The sequence below is a fragment of the Diachasmimorpha longicaudata genome, chromosome 4, assembly GCF_034640455.1.
Source record: "Diachasmimorpha longicaudata isolate KC_UGA_2023 chromosome 4, iyDiaLong2, whole genome shotgun sequence".
NCBI lineage: Eukaryota > Metazoa > Arthropoda > Insecta > Hymenoptera > Braconidae > Diachasmimorpha > Diachasmimorpha longicaudata.
Window position 1 is genome coordinate 11,451,848 of NC_087228.1, and position 17,743 is coordinate 11,469,590.

Here is a 17,743-nt window from a genome sequence, read left to right on the forward strand (position 1 = left end):
CACTCTTGTGAAAATACTTTCTGTATTTGTCGGAAGTTATAAATTTACATGATCACAAAATTTCACTGCAAATCTAATTGAACGTTCACATTCATAAGAACCAGCACAAATTTTTAAAATTAATTGACAAAAATGGAACATTATTGTTCTCATGACATATCGATTCAGAAATTTCAATCAATAAGAATTTACAATTATAGTTGTATGCTGCATAAACAATAGATTGCTGAATTTTCAGAGTGACTAATTTTGTGATACACTCAAAGAAAATAATTTTTACCCTCATAGTTTAATGAGACTGTTTCTTTTTATCATCATTTATACTTTTATCATCAGCTTCATCATTATTTATCATTAAATTTCATTTATTTTATTCCATTTAATCATTGTATTGTTGATATTGAATGAATTCAACATAATTTTGTTTTAATTGATAAAACAATGCTTGCTGGTTAAACGTATGAGGTTCAGTCGTATTGCTTATTCGTAATGAAAAAAATAATGGAATCGATAATTTGAATGGAGAGCATTTTCTATATGTATTTGGTGGATCATGTGAATTCGAGTATTGACATTCAATAATCAACGTCTCGTCACAGCTAATCAGTAACCCTGAAATGATCATTGTCAATTATTATGGATACATACATACATATATTAGTACAATTTACTTGTGTACTAACCGCATCAAGGTACAGGACTGTCTGTTCCACTACCACTATTCGTGCCAGTTTCACTTTTAGTTGCGGCAAGTCTGTCACCCCGTTTATTACTTTTTGATAATGTAGCGACTTCCTTCAATAATCCTGAAATTTTTTGCTGCATCCCAGAGACCTTAGCTTCATACTCCTTTTCCGTTGCTTTCATTTTATTACGTAATTCAGTTTCAGCAGTAAAATTTTTCGCCTTCAATTCCGTTATCTGAAAATTATTATTACAACCTAAAATATAGCAACAAGAAAAAAAAAAAATATATATATATATATATATATATATATATATATCACTATAATGCTTTATATCAGCAATTACATGTCTATCCTTGGTCAATAGTTGACTATCCTTTTGTGACAATTGCTTCTGGAGATGTGCAATTTTTTCTTTGAGTTGAGTCACAGCAACAACGTGGTCAGAGCTATTCGGATCGTGTGGATCATGAGCACCCACCATTCGAGCAACCTTCATAGGTGCCGGACAAGTTGTTTCTGTTGGATCTGGTTGAGGGGGTAGTTTTGTAACATCGATGCGATGAGGCCTTTTGTTGTGTCCTTTTAATCTAAAATATATTACAATTATAAAGTAGATAATTAATTATTATTTGAAAACATACTCTTATCAATTGTTAAAATTCATTATTGCATTACTTTTGCTCTTTGTGTTTAGAAGCTCGTTCGTGTGCTAATTTCAAATGAGCTCTTCTGTCAGCATCCGATTGCTTTGTTTTTGCCAGTGCACGCTTGTAGGACAATGTGCACAACCAGCACAGTAATTTACCATCAACCTTTAAATAAAATATTTAGAAACTAAATCAATCAATGGAATAAACAAAATTATTATATTCATTGCATTACTTTCATCGTATGGAATTTTTAAGTTTGTATTTTTATTTTTGACTTGAAGAAAAAATAAACCCTTTACTAAATAAATTCATAGGTGAATTAAAAATTCAGCGGAAACATTCAAGAGACATTAAAATAAAGATGAATATTGTTGTTATTGAATATAAATATTTTTTCATTTACCTTTTTATCTTCATCCTGTCGATCAAAGGCACATTTTTGCTTGCATTGTTCACATGTCACAGGAGGGCCATACCTTTTTTCTGAATTTGTACAACGCTGACATTTACTACCAATGAATGCGGCAATAGTGTTGCAGTACTCACAGGCTGATGGTTTACCATAAGCTTTTACGTTTTGCTCACATTTTTTACATATCGTACACGTATTACCCTTACTGAAATTGATTAATTTCAATGAGAATATTGACAAATAGAATAATTATGCGATTATAAGGGCAATAAATAGTACTGTACTCATACATTGCCTGTTGGAACTCCGATCGACAGTACGTACACTTGACCACGGGAAATGAGCCACGGCATTCCTGGATAATAAATTTTATAGGGATATTGTAATAAATTCAGCTTTTAGTAATGAAAAAAAGAAACATATGAGAATAGAAGAAATAGAACCACTGAAGTTTATTTCACAATGTTTGGCTCTTTCGCTCAAGAACATGTGAAAATATCTGAAATAGCAGGTGTTGAGTTCTTTTGACCATTAAAATGCATATTTTCAAGGCAAATGATTATTTTCAATGGACAATAAAATAATTACGAGTGAATAATTTATGTAGATCAAACAACTGGATTACTTTACCTTGCAGAGTTGCTGTCCCGGTGATAATTCCTCGAAAGGATGCCTTGAAAAACACCTGGAGCACGCAAACAATGCTCTGGCGTTATTTGAGCTCATTCTGTGCTCAAATTTCTCGACTCTCGGTTCAATATCGTCCTTATGAAATATATTTTGAAATATATTTATTCCTTTCGTACCGAGAGGTTCGAATTATCAAATAATTTTGATACAATTAGATAAAAACAATCCTATTATTGCAACTATCAATCGCATCAATTGCGACAGAGAAAAAAAATTTAATGGAGGATTATTCAAAGTGCCCGCAACGCAACACAGCACTCAAATACACTTTATTTGATTAAAAAAAACAATACTCCACATTTTTTCTGAAACTTTTCAAAATTAATGAGTGAGAAGCAGCACAAGAAAATCTAGCATTTGTTTTCGTAGCTATTTTGATAGTGACCAACAAGTATATGAACTCGTCATACCAAAGTGGAAGAGAGCGGAGAGTACAGAGAGTATATAGGACTAGGAGAGAGTGTGGTGCTGCCACCGGACTCTCTTTTTTTCCGTTCTCCCCACCCCTTCAGTAATTTTACTATTCTGGGGAATTTTTATAGGGAATTGATTTTTACGCGGTAAATATGAAGAATTTTCATTTATGCCATGAAATCGTGATAGTTAAAAGGTGAGCAAGTTAATAAGAAAAAAAGAAGTTTTATTCAATGTAGTCATTGAGGAAACTTAATCTGCATGAAAGTTTCTTTGCCTCAAGGTTTAAATACAGAGTTGGTATAAAATAATTGATGTGAATTTTTTTTCATGATTATTGACTTCTTGAGTAAAAAATACATTAAATATCTATATAAACAAAAATTGCTAGGTAGATGAGTTTTGAACCTATATAAAAATAAAATTAATATTAGAAGACTGTATGATAATTGAAAAAAATATAATATTTAATCACAATAATTTTTCAATGTCAATCGAGGGACAATGTTCATGGATTGTAATTCTTGAAACAATAATTTACATGCATAAGGCATTGTTATAGTCGAGACACAACCACTCGATCGACAACTGTGGCACCAACCACTGTATGCCATCAATCCACATTTATTGCAAACATCAACATCAAAGGCATCACTCGATATCATTAATCGTTCAACAAGCATCATACTAGCGCCATAACCAATGAGACAATCTCTTTCCATTTCCCCGAGACGAAGGCCACCTTCCTTAGATCTTCCTTCAGTAGGCTGACGTGTTAATACAGCTCTTGGGCCTCTAGATCGGGCATGCATTTTATCTTGAACCATATGCTTGAGCTTTTGATAATAGACAGGTCCTGAGTAGATATAAGCTTGGAGCGGTTCACCAGTGATTCCAGAGTAAAAAATATCTTTACCAAGATAATTGTAGCCATGTCGAACTAAGTCTTCACAAACATCACTGACTTTGGAGCCTCCAAATGCTGTACCATAATGAAATTGTCCTTTCATCAGGCCAGCTTTTCCAGCCAAAAGCTCGATTAATTTTCCAACAGTCATTCTTGAAGGGAAGCCGTGGGGATTCATAATCATGTCAGGGCAAATACCCGAATCATTGAATGGCATGTCTTCTTGTTCAACAATAAGACCAGTTACACCTTTTTGTCCATGACGACTACTGAATTTATCACCTATTTCCGGTCGGCGTGTTTGTCGTAATAATAACTTTATGAGAAAAGAATCATCAGCGTAATTTGACGATATCATAACTTTTTCAATATACGATGGTACAGGTCCTTTGTAGACAACAGGCACTTCTCGATACTCAACTGATCCTTGACCAACAACTTGATTAACTGGATTTTGATGGGTAATAGTTGGTGATGACTTGTTCACCATAACTTTTCTATTTTCCACCATTTCACCAGGCATGGCAATTCCATCAGAATCAAGAATATCGTGTTTGTAAATGGGTTTTTTATTATTAGCATCGATGAGAGGACCCATAATTTTATCAAATGTCTGATTGGCATATTTTTTCAAAGTAGTCTTGGCATTTCTGTAAACAAGACATCTACCATAGCCTCGATCAATGGATGCTTTATTTAATATCAATGCATCTTCAATATCATAACCACTGTAAGACATTACAGCAACAATGGCATTCTGTCCAGCAGGAAGTTTATCAAAATTAATTAGCTCAATTGTTCGAGACTTGACCATAGGTGCTTGTGGATAAACCAAATTATACATAAGGGTATCAATACGATTTCGCTGATTATACCCAATAGTCCCCATAGCCTGCTTACCCATAGCACACTGATAAGTATTTCTCGGGCTCTGATTGTGATGTGGATATGGAACAAGACCGGCGCACACTCCAAGCAAGGTGAATGGCTCTATTTCTAAATGGGTTGTTTTGTGATTAACGTGTGACTCATTAAATGCAATAAAACTGTCGTTCTCTTCATTTACATCAAGATATTCAATTAAACCTTCCTGAATTAAGTCCTCGAAGGATTTTATACCTTGATGTAGAATTTTCATGTGTTCATCTTGTATTAGAGGCTGACAATTTTTAACAATTATATAAGGTCGACATAATCGCCCACCGTCAGAACTTATTTGAATTGATTTGTGTTGATGTTGTGTATATATTGATACAAAACCATTGATCAAACCTCTTCTCCTTAACATTCTAAATACAGTGAGCAGTCTTTTATAATTGTTGATCACACCTAAAATGTTGCCATTCAAAAATACCATATACACATCTTTGTGATTGATTTCTTCACCGCCCAATATATTGACATTTTCAACTCCCAAATTGAAGCACAATCTTACGATTGGCTCCTGTTCGACTTCTGTTGTTATGTGAGTCATAAGAGCCAGATTTTTAACAAGACCACAGCCCTCTCCCTCAGGTGTATCACTGGGACACAGCATACCCCATTGGGAGGGTTGGAGGGATCTTGGACCAGAGACTTTCCGTGTCTTTTCAAATTGCGAATTAACTCTGGTCATCATACCCAGTGCAGATATATAGGATAGCCTTGACAATACCTGGGTCACCCCATGGCGTTCCATTTTAAATCTCTTAATCGTCCAATTGCCAGAGGATATTGCAAATGTAAGGCCCCTCGTTATTGTGTCTTTTGTCATGTGTTTAACAACGTCAAATTGGGCAGCTTTTGTTTTTGGTATATTCTTATCAGCAATTTGTTTAAGTTCAAAATTGTATCTTTTGAATGCATCCTCAAACATGAGAGCTAAAAGTGAGCCAGCCAATTCCAATCTTTTATTGCCATAATAATCACGATCGTCAACTAAATTTCCATCATACTGTGCCCTCATTACACGCCGTATCATCAAAGCCAAATACGTTGCTTTCATTTTGAAATTGAAATCCATCACTGGCACATGTGACAATATATTCTGAGCCAGTAAATCCTTCATTTCGTCAGCCACATTGCATTTAACTGACGATGAAAAGTATCTCTTCTGCTTTCGTTTATTGCTCAGATATTTCAAGGCTTGATGTTGAGTAAATATTTCAAGTGTGTGACATTCTTCTAGACTCGACCCCAATTTCTTCATATATTCCTCTTCAGTGCCAATCAGCTGCATTATCTCTTGATCAGAAACTATGCCCATTGCTTTGAAAATCACAGCCACTGATATATCATCTTGAAATATATTGTGCCTCATATAATATTTTCCACCCTTGCCAACAACATTTGTCTTTGTTTTTCTCTCGTGGGTTGAACTGTTACAGGAAGCTACAACACAGCCTTTATTGTCTTGCTCTAAAATAATTCTGTTCTTTAGCATTTGCTCTTGAATAATTATCACCTTCTCCTGGCCATTGACTACAAAATAACCACCAGGATCATGTGGACATTCGTTCATCTTTGCTAGTTCAAAATGAGATTTGTCTGTCAATACACAATTTGAACTCCTCAGCATTATTGGCATCCTGAGAACAGTGAGAAAAAGAATTTTTTTTTTAAATGAAGAGAAAACAAAAATATTGTAAGCAATGCCTCACCTTCCAATAACCACATTATTCTTTATGATTGGTTGCTGTCCCCTTAGATACTCTATATCTACAATAATTGGGGCTGAGTAGGTCAAATCTCTTAGACGACACTCGTGCGGTGTAGTTGGTCGACTCATATCTGCCCCTTCTTCGATATCGGGCGAACTAACATATACATTTAAATATCTAAAAAAAAAACATTTCCAAAATGTTAATTGATGCCCATCATGTTTTCTATTTATAAACAATTTATAGATTGACTATTAGTATTACTTGATGTAAAATAATAAGTCATTGTCACAACGGACAATCTGATTGGCTTTAACAATTTTTTTTATCTCAACATTGATAAAATAATTGAATGAATCGATGTGCTGTTTGACCAAGCCCTTGCCCTTGAGAAAAGCTGGAACCAATTTCCATTTGTCCTGGAAAAATGAAAAATATATTGAGCGGTTATCAACAATTAATTCTATATTATTTTTTAATTATATAAAGGACAAAGTAAATCTACCTGAATGTGCTTAGCGATACGATTACATTTTTCAGTTTTCACATCCTCTAGGTTTTTCGTCCTGAAGCCACCCATTATGACAACCGGTCTGTCTCGTTATTAAGATATTCACCTATTATTAACACAATTTTTTTCCATTTCACTTGCTCTTTGTTATGGTTATGTTATAATAATGGCAATAACAATAATATATTATAATAATATTATGTGGGAAAAGAACATGAATCTCGAATCTTTTTTGTTGACACACGTGAGCCAAACCGAAACTAGGTTACAATTATAACGGAAACGACTAGTGGAGAAACCAAAAAGCATTGACTAAAGTAGAGGCGCAGATTTGGGGAGCTGAGTGAAACTCACCCGAACACTAGTGATGACCCTAGCCGTGGAAGCGCCACCATCGATAATATTTCTATTTTGCATTTTAAAAAATAATCTCATTAGCGCCCAACAGCTTAAAAGCCTGGCGATGACAAGGAGTTGAGGGGAAAGGTGAAAGTGAGTTTTTTTAATACATTTCAACCAATTTTTACACTCACTATGGAATATCAAGGGATGAAACCAATGCTGTTCGTAGGAGAAATGGGAAGAGAAATGTTTTTTTTTTCTCAGACAAAAATATAGAAAGATTTTGATTTTAACCCCTTTGACTTTTTTGCCTTAGCCTTGGTCTTAGCCTGGAGATTTGTTCTGTGAGAAAAATCAAGTGTTGCGGTTGAATTTCGGTACCGGGGCAGGTAGTTATAGTTATGTGTATTTGCTATATTCGTTCACTTACAAGGTCGTAATGATGCTAAAATTTGAATCTATAAATTTTAAATGTTTGAATTTCTTGATCATAATTTCCATTCATAAAGACAATCAGTACAAACGTGTACGGATGATATAAAAACTTGAAAATGTCTAGATATTCTCCTTAGATATATTTTTATCTCTAGTATATTGACCTTTTCTTTCTGCTTGGTTGATAAGATAAATAATGTGGGGAGGCATATCGAGTAATTTCGCAAACTTATGTAGTAGTGAGGCTTGGATCATTATCCGTTATTCATCAATACATTACTCTTGAAATACATGTTATTACAATTCGCTATGAGTTGGAGAGCAGTACGAACTAGTTTTTTCCCCTTTCTTAAGACTAATAATATAAAATTGTCTAATATTAGAAATTTAAGTCAATATTATTCAGTGGATGAGAATCTCTATGGTTTGTCTAATGAGCAGAAACAAGTGAGCCTTATTGAATATATTGTAATACATTTTACCATTATGGGCGACTACCATTATTAACGATTCATATTTGGTGTTGCAGCTCCGTTTGACATGCTTTGATTTTTTTCGTAAGGAATTGGCTCCCAGAGCTACAGAAATTGATAAAGAAAATAAATTTGATGATTTGCGGGTGAGACTGGACAAATTTACAATTCATAAACGGATATACTAAAAATTAATAATTCCCGGCAATGATTCACAGAAATTTTGGAGAGATCTGGGAGAGATGGGTTTACTTGGAATTACAGCACAATCTACCTACGGAGGCTCTGGGGGTACATATCTGGATCATATAATTGTAATGGAAGAGTTGAGCCGGGTCTCGGCTGCGATAGCTCTCAGCTATGGTGCACATTCAAATTTATGTCTCAATCAAATACATAGAAATGGTACGGAGGAGCAGAAACGCAAATACTTGCCAAAGGTTTTTTCTCTCTACTATCGGTATTAAGACCCGCTTGGAATTATTTGAAAATCGATACATAACCTCAAACTGCCATTACAGATTGCAACGAAACTAATTATTTGATAGTTACCAAACTCAATTATTGCGCTTCGTCTATTGTTCCCGTAGGCTAGTACATTTTGTGTCCGCTAAATGGCCTTGATTTTTTTTTTTGTTTGTTAGCTATGTAACGGCGAACACGTTGGAGCATTGGCAATGTCCGAAGCAAGTTCAGGCTCCGACGTTGTATCAATGAAATTACGTGCAGAAAAAAAGAATGACTACTATATTCTTAATGGTAATAAATTTTGGATAACCAATGGCCCTGATGCGGATGTAATTGTCGTTTATGCTCGAACGAATACACACAGCGGTAAACCACAGCACGGTATTACAGCATTTATCATTGAAAGGGGTATGGACGGGTTCAGTAGCGGCATCAAACTGGATAAACTTGGTATGCGTGGCTCCAATACCAGCGAATTAATATTTGATAATTGTAAAGTGCCTAGTAAGTGAAAATAATCGCTATGTACATGTCCTTTTATTATCAGTATTAAAATTAATAATTTGGGGCCGGTCTTTCAGGTAAAAATATACTTGGTCAATTGGATAGAGGAATTTACGTTTTATTCAGCGGTTTAGATTTGGAGAGATTAATATTATCGGGCGGACCTCTCGGGTGATTATACATCATTAATTATTTAAGTCAAAACAGTGTGTTAAGTACTGGATTGAAAAATATTTCAGAATTCTGCAAGCCTGTTGCGATCTCGCATTTGACTATGCTCACACTAGGAAACAATTTAATACCCGAATTGCTGAATTCCAAATGATTCAAGCTAAAATAGCAGATATGTATGTAAGCTTGAGTGCGAGCAGAAGTTATCTGTATGCCGTAGCGAGAGCTTGCGATGCTGGTAATGTTAATCGGAAGGACTGCGCTGCGGTGATTCTCTATTGTGCAGAAAATGCAACAAGAGCGGCTTTAGATACCATTCAAATCCTAGGTATTCTATTCTTAAATGTTTCATTATCTATACGTATTTAAAGAGATGAAGTTTAGTACTTCTTTTCTCAAGGTGGAAATGGCTACATCAATGATTATCCCAGTGGTCGACTTTTGAGAGATGCTAAACTTTATGAAATTGGAGCTGGTACCAGTGAAGTTCGACGAATGGTCATTTCAAGAGCAATAACAGATGAGTACTCGTGAAAAAAAATGATAATGCTTGTAAACTAGGAATATCACTGGATTTTTTATTTTTGAAAATATGACTATATTCTCTTCACATCAATATTAGAAAAACTCTATATATTGTTGAACATCAGTTGGTGTAGATTAAGATTTTCGCTGAGTGAAGGTTTTCCCGCCTCGCGTCATCCATCAGAGGACAATAAAAACCACAAACTAGGAAAAAATATGGGAAAACAATTTTATTTTTTATCACCAGCCACAGTAGTGATCTTGAATTTTTTCTACCCTTGAATTGTAATTCTTAGCCATTGGACATCTTCCATTCGGAAGTTGAAGTATTTGAATCATGCTTAATTTCGTATACATTGATAGTATCATTTTTCCGGCCATAAAAAATTCAGTAGGATGACAACAAATACAATTTTATACTCAATCGAAATAAATGAGTCACTAGAGCAACTACTTTTTCTTCAACAGTTTGATTAACCTTTAGCGCTATAGGTTGCTAATTTAAGATGTCGAAATACATTGACACCCCTGAAATGAGACTCTTGTACACTCACTTAAACCGTGCATTGTCTCACTCTGTCATCATTTGTTTCATCCAAACTAAATACTCATTAATCGACGAACCGCCACGGTAATTGGATCTTAAGGATACATATTTTGCGGCGATTTTTATCATAATTATTTAATCGTTTATTATTACACAATGGGGACGATGGGAATGGATAGCAAACAAATGCGTAATCGAACGTCTCTCAAGTTTTCAATCGGAAACTACTATGAAGCATATGTAAGTATGATAAGAATCGAAATGTGCATAATTTAACGAGTGATCCGTTGTTTCTCTGTATTATTGAAAATTTTAGTGATTGCTAAAATCTTGTGGGAAAAAAAATTAAATAATTTGATGATGGGTGTGTGTTATACATGTATAGGTTGGGCCGGAGGTGGGTGAATATTTAAAATTATCATGTCTAGATCTTTAAGCAGAAATACTTGTCGGTGATTTATCATAGACAATAGTTATTCCTTTGTTTTTCTGCATTATAAGTACCAATGGAGGGTTCAACCATTGGAAATAAAAGTGATGTGATTCGATGATAAGGTTTATATGTCATTGACTGTATTACTATTGGTTTATGTGGCGTAATTGGAACAGAATCAATTTATTGGCCAGCCTGCCGTTCACGTTCGAGAATCCACTTGTTATAGCTCACCCGTTGAAATTTGCTCTATGTAGGTACGGTCAAATGTTGTAAGAATACAAAACGAGTAGTTGCCGCACGCCAGCTAACATTAGTGTAGGTCCAGCCAAATTCTCAATCTCTTGTCAGTTCTCTCCAATATGTTCATATTACTAACAGAGTTCAATTGACCATTGTTTTTATATACTATTGTGGGCAAGAAGGGGAAGAAAATCAAAATATAATCGTAAGACAGGTAACGAGATCAAGGTTTTGAGAGCATGACGAACAAGCAAACATTGGTCTTAAAATTGCGAAGGCATCAGGGTCGGCCGTGGGGTTTCCGCATCGCTGGTGGTACAGATTTGGGAACTCCGATCATCGTCACTCATGTAAGTACATAATTTTCAATTCCCTTTGACCTTTTACATCCTAATCTGTGTGTCAAATAATCGAAGATTCTTTAAAACCAAGCGTATGAGGAGTGAAATTTTCGGTAAAAAATTTAAAGAACGCACTGTTTGCTTATCGATTTTAAAATACTCTCAAAAAACTTATGTGATGTCATATTGTACTGACAAGTAAAAATTACGGAAATGTTAAAAAAAAATCCTACATACACATTTTCCTCCGGATGTACATACGAGATATGTAATTTTTAGTGAATATCTTTCTTGATTTACTTTACAAATACATTGCAAAATGAAAGTAGTATCAATTATACATTATTATCTATATTTTCTGTTATAGTCTGAAAACGAGGAGTTGCAGAAGGGTGACGTGATCAAGAAAATTGATGAATACGACTCGCGTGATGTGAGGCATGTGGACGCTCAAAATTTACTACAAAATTCACAGTCTGTAACACTAGTCGTTGAAAGGTCTGCGCTATCGATTCATCATTCATCATCAAAACAATCTATTAGAAATTTCGCCAACAGCGAACCAGTTTTGAAAAATAACGTGACACCATTCATTAGCCTATTAGATGATATTATTATGTTTATTGATGCAATTTATTCGTGGAATTTGGCGAATAAAGCACCGGTATTTCCAACACCAGTTGAAATAAAAAAATCAACTCAAGAACACTAAGATTGTGATAGCTACTACTGTCACTAAAAGTGTAGCACAAGAAATTTAACCGCTCCAATGCAATACCAAGTTATAGGATTATTTATTTGACAATGCTGGGCTTTAGTTTTTCTTCCGATTCATTATTGCTTGTATTCTCTTTTGTCCAATAACAAGATCAAACTAAACATTATACGCTGTTAATCGAAGTATTTATGTTAAATAGACCAAAATCATCGCAACCAAAATTTCTGCCAAAGAGTCCAGTTCCACCGTTAATTTCGTCCAAAGAGTACAAAGCTTTCTCTCCCGATCATTTCGATCCACCCCGTGAGCATCTGGAAGAAGTGCGTGAGGAGCGATTCTATTTGTCGCAGGTAATCAAAACCATAAACCACTTGAAGTGCCTTTTTTAGTAGAAATATATAAAATATTCGCAAATGACACCAATTAATCATGTGGTAAAATGATAACTCTGATTATCGTTTGGCTAAAATATTAAATCGTTTATTCGTTTTAGATCAGTAATGCATTAACACGTCAATAATTAGAATAACTTAGTGTGGAATAGAAAAATCTTGTATTATGCTAGATAGCCAAGTGAGAGCACTAAAGCTGAGCTTGAAATCTTAATTTAGAATCAAAGCATTGGCTATTTTCGCTGAATGCAATACGAATACAATTCTCATACATTGAATTTTTATTTGTCGTTGCGAAATTGAATAAAATGGAAAATGCACTTTCGATGAGGGAGAAAAGCTTCAAAAAAATTCGAAATCTATAATTATAGGTAGTTAAAAATTGAAAGCCTAATTCACTCTTATAGAGACATGTGAATCTATGATACTCTATTGACATTACCAGCGACTAATTCTAGTACAAAGTGATGTGAAGGATAATTGCACTTTTTCCAAATAGTAGCATATGTGCTAGCAACAGAATACTCCGGATCTCTTCGCGCAGAAGCTACACTTTAGAAAAACCAGAGTTTAGTGCCACCCGCGCTGCGAGTCAGAGCGTTTGAATGACTCCAATCGACTAAGGCACTATCGGGAACGAGAAAAAATAAGAAAAAAACCGAAAAACTAAGCCATACTGCGATTAATTTCAAGCAAACTCTATCGCGATAAAAATTTAATCTATACGTACAAACGTATTAAAAACAACAGTAAGTGATAATTATGCCGGGCTATACAACAACCTATCGTTATGCCATTGAACGTCAACCTAAAGAAGAAGAGGGTGCAGTTTACTGGGTAAATCATAGATGATTCAATTATCTAGTGGATAATTTAATGGTTCTCAATCGTTTATAATTTATAATGAAAGCCTTATGTATAAATTAATTAATGCTCTTAAAGATCACATTTCTCAATTAAATTGCCAACTGCTAGAGTGCCGCCTTCATTGAATCACTCTAGATGACTTTGTCACATAGTTATTTTTTTAATATTAAATTAATATTAAATAAAAAATTGGTAATATTTTTCATTATATTGTGATGCTTTTTAAAGGGACAACCACGTATATTTGTAATAAACCTGGTTGTGATTATGAAAATTTCTATACTATTCTCATTGTGGAATTGTAATATGGGCAATTCTAATTATATATAAGGAAAGTCAAGATCGTCTCATCGGTTGTCTACTGTAAGCTAATGAATGGACGTATAATAATTTTAACTGCACATGGCAACACAAAACCTTGGCATATTTACTAAACACGATTCCTAGTGAAGAAAATTTTTTTTAGAGACTATGCCTTATGAGTAATTATCACCATACTCCCAAAGTGGTGATCTGTAAAAAAATTAAAAATTCAATTCTTCAATGTTTCTGGAAAGGTTACAAGTGATATATTTTCTCAGCTAATGAAAGAATCCCCAATTCAATTCAATCTACATTTTCATATTTTTCTAAAATACATAACGAGCAAATAGCCCTAATATAAATCAGTGGTGAAAAAATGTATTGGATTAATATAATGTAATGTCTATCCGGTATATTTTAATTAATGGCAATCATCATATTATTGAAAAATATTGGCTACAATGTTTTCGTTGTTTTCCTCCCCCCGCTATATATTGGTTAGACATGAAAGCGACAGAGGTGTGCGATATTTTTGCTAGCTGAGGGCCTTCGGCTATTTCGGGGATCTCTGTTTCTTCGCTTTCATGTATCCTGCAACATTACCATGTATCTGACCCATTTGTAATATATGAACAAAAAATCTAGCATCCATTTACCGAATGACAGATGATTTCATAATAATACATACATACATACATTAATATATACGTATATTTATATCACATAGAAAATTCGAAAATAAAACAATTTTACATACCACTTTATGTAAAATGTACGGAAAAACAACTTTCGTCATCATCATATGATATAACTGCCAACAATCGACCTTGCCAAATTGTTCCTCCCTGAATTTTTTTTAATGAAACTCTGCAAAAGACATTGGATGGCGCAATTTTCAAAGTGATTTTTTTCCACAGAAGACCACAGCAAAAAGGAATACCGAAAATTCAGTTAAATTTTCATTTTATTTCCCATTTTTATTGTTAACTTTATAACGTCTGAGAAATGTCGGCGAAATTTGGATAGTTTTTGCTATGAAAAGAGTAAAATAATCTATAACAAATTAACAATATCCTGTTGCAGCCCTATCGCACAACTCCTTTAGTCTTGCCAGGTGCTAAAGTCAAGAAAGATGCTCCACTGGGTGAATGTTATCTTCGTCATCATCCGAATCCAATGATAAGAGCTGCTCCTCATCATTATGAAGTGGCCAACCCTGAAGTTGCAATGAAGCAAAAAGTAGGTAGTTACAGCCGCAAGTATCAGTACTACGCATCATTCACTGTTCCGCTAAAAGCCCAGGACGATAAAAAAAGAGCGTAACTTCATCCTATAATTCTTCATTGGCCCATTCATCAAAATAATTATGCTCACAATGTTTTGAAATGCCTGTTTTTGTTCTTCATATATGCAGATAATTACTTAATATTAACATATGTCTTATATTTATATATATATATAAATATCTGTATATACACGAGCAGGTGGCGGAATCAGTTCTACAGCGTGTGTTGGGTCCGAATGAAGTTCCGAAGGTTCGAATTTATTTATAAGTGGATTGCTTTAAAAACGCTTCACAAGAGAGCATATGATGAAATTTACAGATAGAGTGAAATTCATCGTTAGTATAAAAATATGGAAATGGAGTTTCATCATTTCATTTATTTCTTTTTGTATTTCATTATCATTATTATTTATTAAAAAAAAAAGAGAGATACGTTTTTCACGTCAAAAATATACTGAAGCTATTGTAGTAATGTGTATGGTTTTCTCAAGACAATAATATCATTAATAAAACTTACCCACAACAATTCTATAAATTAAGCTATTTAGATGCTGTTTGTTGATATCTTATGTTATTCTAAGAATGGATCTCAATTGCATACCTATTAAATTACCGTTGATTTATTATCGAACATATAAAATGGATTTTTATCTCTTCAGGTTGTCCATAAGCAATTCAATTCACCGATTGGACTGTATTCTGAACAAAATATCGCAGACACTATTAAGTGTCAGACCACAGCGATTCCGTAAGTATATATAGAAATAATTAACTAACGGCGCTTTTAACAATTCTGTCTAGAGCACACTTGCAAATAAACGAAAATAATTGCCAATAGATGTCGAGTGATGTAAAACTGACTGTTATTTGATGCGCATAATGGAAAGCTCACATTTTTAAATAATTAATCTCTATGTTTATGAATCATTAGGATTTTTTATATTTTTCATTGATATTAATTAAAATTCTACTGAATGAAATAGACAATTTACCGCGCTTGAAGTGTTGCAAATAATAAAAGTAGAATTTAATTATGCTAATTCATCAGAATTGAGAAAAGAATAGCTCTCGCGGTCTTTCAAAAAAATAAATAATTAATACTTGTATTTCTCTCCTATTTCTCCTTTTTCCAGCATTTTCATAGATTTTTCCTTTGTGAAACAAAAACAAGAAATTGAAGATCAAGCAAGATTAATGAAGGAGAGAGCTCGAGATGCCGCATTCAAGAATCCGTGGCCTCAATTCAATAAGCCAAATTAGAAACAACCAATGAATACTTATAGAGTGCTATTTTTAAACACTATCACACATCTGCGACTTTTTTTTTCTTTTTTTTTTAATTTTTATTTATATGACTATTATTCTTATCATGTTGAAAGATTGTGGATTGTTATTACTTTCCAAGATTTATACCCTCACCGAACGTCCATATTAGCACAGTACTTGTTATAAATTATTTTTATTTTACAATTTTAAGCTTACACAAAAAAAAAGACCGAGGATTTTTTCTGTGAGAATAGATTTGCATGTACCACTGAATTTCATTGATCATAGTAATTATTATTGTCATTATTTCTATTACTATTATCACTGATTTTATTATTGGTAAGAGTTGAAAATAGTTTTCAGTTGGTTTTTGCACGTACAATTGTCTTATATATTGCAATATATTGCATGATTATTGAAAAAAAAAAGTTGCAAATGAAAAATAAAATGTAAGATATGATACAAATGATAAACTAATGAACTAGCAAAAAAAATTATTAAACAAAAAAAACTTTCGTCACTGAATTATATATAGTTCAAAGAAGCCTGTGAAGTATGATCCAAGTAAAAGTGAAGCATACAAAGCCCTTCAAGAGGAGGAATACGGTGATGAAGTGCAGGAAGTCAGTCAGCCAGCGCGCACTGGACTTTTTGCTCCCCAACGGGCTCACCACAATAGGGTAAGTCGTAGGCTAATCACTTAATTGGCGTTAAAACATTTCCCATATATTGATCATTACTGTTTGTAAGTGATGAAGGATCTTTGCAATAGGTTCATCATCCCCCCGCAAAGAGTCCAGCTTCATCTTATGTAAGTTTGTATGATTATTACTCTACTCATCATCATATTAGTAGGAGCAGATCAATTATCATATTGTGATTGAGTAATATGTAATTAATTAATATATAATGATAATGGATTTTAAATAAATAATCAAGAGATTTACCTCTATAACAAAGTATGGCTCAATGAAGCATGATATCTAAATTCATCCATATTTGTCTGATTAAGGGTGGAATATATCGTCCTTTTCCTCTTCCTTTTATAAAGGATCGTGTCAATGGATTTTAAGTTTTCTCATCAATATATTGTACGTTAAGTTCATTTTTCAATTATTTAAAGAATAATTGTTAAGAGAGCAATGAAATAATAGCATGAGACCTTGTTATGAAAGAATTAACTTATGAAGGCAATTGATGGCGATTAATTTTTTTTACAGGCAAGTGGATATGATGATGACGGAGAAAAAATTCATCAGAGCAATAGTTTCAAGAGAATTATGTACAGTGTTCTCGGTCAAACAGATTATTAAAATATTGAAAAATGTCGTATCATTTGATATCTGTATTTTGCAACCATTGCACTTATCTCAGTTACATATTCGCGCTGACAGTAATTTGGAAATTTCTTCATATTCACAAAAAATTGTATTGGTAAAATAAAGAAATATTATTTTTGATGATTATTTGATTTTCATTTATCTCCCTCACTCCATTGGAAATTAATTATGGTCCTTT

The 17,743-nt window shown here is 33.6% G+C and overlaps 4 protein-coding genes across 15 annotated transcripts; 2 read left to right on the forward strand and 2 right to left on the reverse strand.

The window, feature by feature from the left end:
* Positions 1-5: 5 nt before the first annotated feature.
* LOC135161976 (protein FAM76A) lies at positions 6-2,890 on the reverse strand. Its single transcript, XM_064120024.1, has 7 exons — positions 2,382-2,890; positions 2,042-2,106; positions 1,743-1,956; positions 1,365-1,501; positions 1,033-1,276; positions 684-921; positions 6-612 (listed from the first exon to the last, which is right to left on the reverse strand). The coding sequence occupies exons 1-6, from the start codon at positions 2,475-2,477 to the stop codon at positions 688-690; spliced, it is 990 nt and encodes a 329-aa protein (XP_063976094.1). The 5' UTR covers positions 2,478-2,890; the 3' UTR covers positions 6-612; positions 684-687.
* A 408-nt stretch (positions 2,891-3,298) lies between these two features.
* On the reverse strand, positions 3,299-8,860 carry LOC135161495 (DNA-directed RNA polymerase III subunit RPC2). 5 transcript variants are annotated; one of them, XM_064119101.1, is made up of 6 exons: positions 8,715-8,843; positions 7,267-7,318; positions 6,907-7,018; positions 6,666-6,820; positions 6,402-6,578; positions 3,299-6,329 (listed from the first exon to the last, which is right to left on the reverse strand). In XM_064119101.1, the coding sequence occupies exons 3-6, from the start codon at positions 6,979-6,981 to the stop codon at positions 3,323-3,325; spliced, it is 3,414 nt and encodes a 1,137-aa protein (XP_063975171.1). In that variant the 5' UTR covers positions 6,982-7,018; positions 7,267-7,318; positions 8,715-8,843; the 3' UTR covers positions 3,299-3,322. The 5 variants fall into 5 exon arrangements, with proteins under 5 accessions (XP_063975171.1, XP_063975169.1, XP_063975172.1 ...); XM_064119099.1 differs by lacking the exon at positions 8,715-8,843 and adding an exon at positions 8,172-8,253; XM_064119102.1 differs by lacking the exon at positions 7,267-7,318 and having other exon boundaries at positions 8,715-8,860.
* Positions 7,742-10,283, forward strand: LOC135161502 (isovaleryl-CoA dehydrogenase, mitochondrial). The gene is made up of 7 exons (XM_064119142.1): positions 7,742-8,136; positions 8,219-8,308; positions 8,381-8,602; positions 8,807-9,134; positions 9,212-9,305; positions 9,374-9,633; positions 9,706-10,283. Exons 1-7 carry the CDS (start codon positions 7,981-7,983, stop codon positions 9,837-9,839), a joined length of 1,284 nt encoding a protein of 427 aa, XP_063975212.1. The 5' UTR covers positions 7,742-7,980; the 3' UTR covers positions 9,840-10,283.
* A 94-nt stretch (positions 10,284-10,377) lies between these two features.
* LOC135161505 (PDZ and LIM domain protein Zasp) lies at positions 10,378-17,688 on the forward strand. 8 transcript variants are annotated; one of them, XM_064119147.1, is made up of 10 exons: positions 10,429-10,617; positions 11,268-11,403; positions 11,762-11,892; positions 12,312-12,462; positions 14,758-14,913; positions 15,156-15,209; positions 15,619-15,707; positions 16,761-16,905; positions 16,998-17,036; positions 17,446-17,688. In XM_064119147.1, exons 2-10 carry the CDS (start codon positions 11,293-11,295, stop codon positions 17,536-17,538), a joined length of 969 nt encoding a protein of 322 aa, XP_063975217.1. In that variant the 5' UTR covers positions 10,429-10,617; positions 11,268-11,292; the 3' UTR covers positions 17,539-17,688. The 8 variants fall into 8 exon arrangements, with proteins under 8 accessions (XP_063975219.1, XP_063975223.1, XP_063975217.1 ...); XM_064119150.1 differs by lacking the exon at positions 10,429-10,617 and adding an exon at positions 17,238-17,316 and having other exon boundaries at positions 10,624-11,403; XM_064119149.1 differs by lacking the exon at positions 11,268-11,403 and having other exon boundaries at positions 10,378-10,617.
* Positions 17,689-17,743: the final 55 nt, after the last annotated feature.

Bases quoted from the DNA above. Each gene is read 5' to 3' on its own strand.
- LOC135161502 (XM_064119142.1), top strand. From the start codon at position 7,981: ATGTTATTACAATTCGCTATGAGTTGGAGAGCAGTACGAACTAGTTTT. The intron at 8,309-8,380 runs GTGAGACTGGAC...AATGATTCACAG, and splicing joins ATAAATTTGATGATTTGCGG to AAATTTTGGAGAGATCTGGG. The intron at 9,306-9,373 runs GTGATTATACAT...AAAATATTTCAG, and splicing joins TTATCGGGCGGACCTCTCGG to AATTCTGCAAGCCTGTTGCG.
- LOC135161495 (XM_064119102.1), bottom strand. From the start codon at position 6,981: ATGGGTGGCTTCAGGACGAAAAACCTAGAGGATGTGAAAACTGAAAAA. The intron at 6,579-6,665 runs GTAATACTAATA...TTTTTTTTTTAG, and splicing joins GACTTATTATTTTACATCAA to ATATTTAAATGTATATGTTA. The intron at 6,330-6,401 runs GTGAGGCATTGC...CACTGTTCTCAG, and splicing joins AATAATGTGGTTATTGGAAG to GATGCCAATAATGCTGAGGA.
- LOC135161976 (XM_064120024.1), bottom strand. From the start codon at position 2,477: ATGAGCTCAAATAACGCCAGAGCATTGTTTGCGTGCTCCAGGTGTTTT. The intron at 1,277-1,364 runs GTAATGCAATAA...AATATATTTTAG, and splicing joins TCTAAACACAAAGAGCAAAA to ATTAAAAGGACACAACAAAA. The intron at 922-1,032 runs GTAATTGCTGAT...AATAATTTTCAG, and splicing joins TATTGACCAAGGATAGACAT to ATAACGGAATTGAAGGCGAA.
- LOC135161505 (XM_064119147.1), top strand. From the start codon at position 11,293: ATGACGAACAAGCAAACATTGGTCTTAAAATTGCGAAGGCATCAGGGT. The intron at 16,906-16,997 runs GTAAGTCGTAGG...TCTTTGCAATAG, and splicing joins AACGGGCTCACCACAATAGG to GTTCATCATCCCCCCGCAAA. The intron at 17,037-17,445 runs GTAAGTTTGTAT...TTTTTTTTACAG, and splicing joins AGAGTCCAGCTTCATCTTAT to GCAAGTGGATATGATGATGA.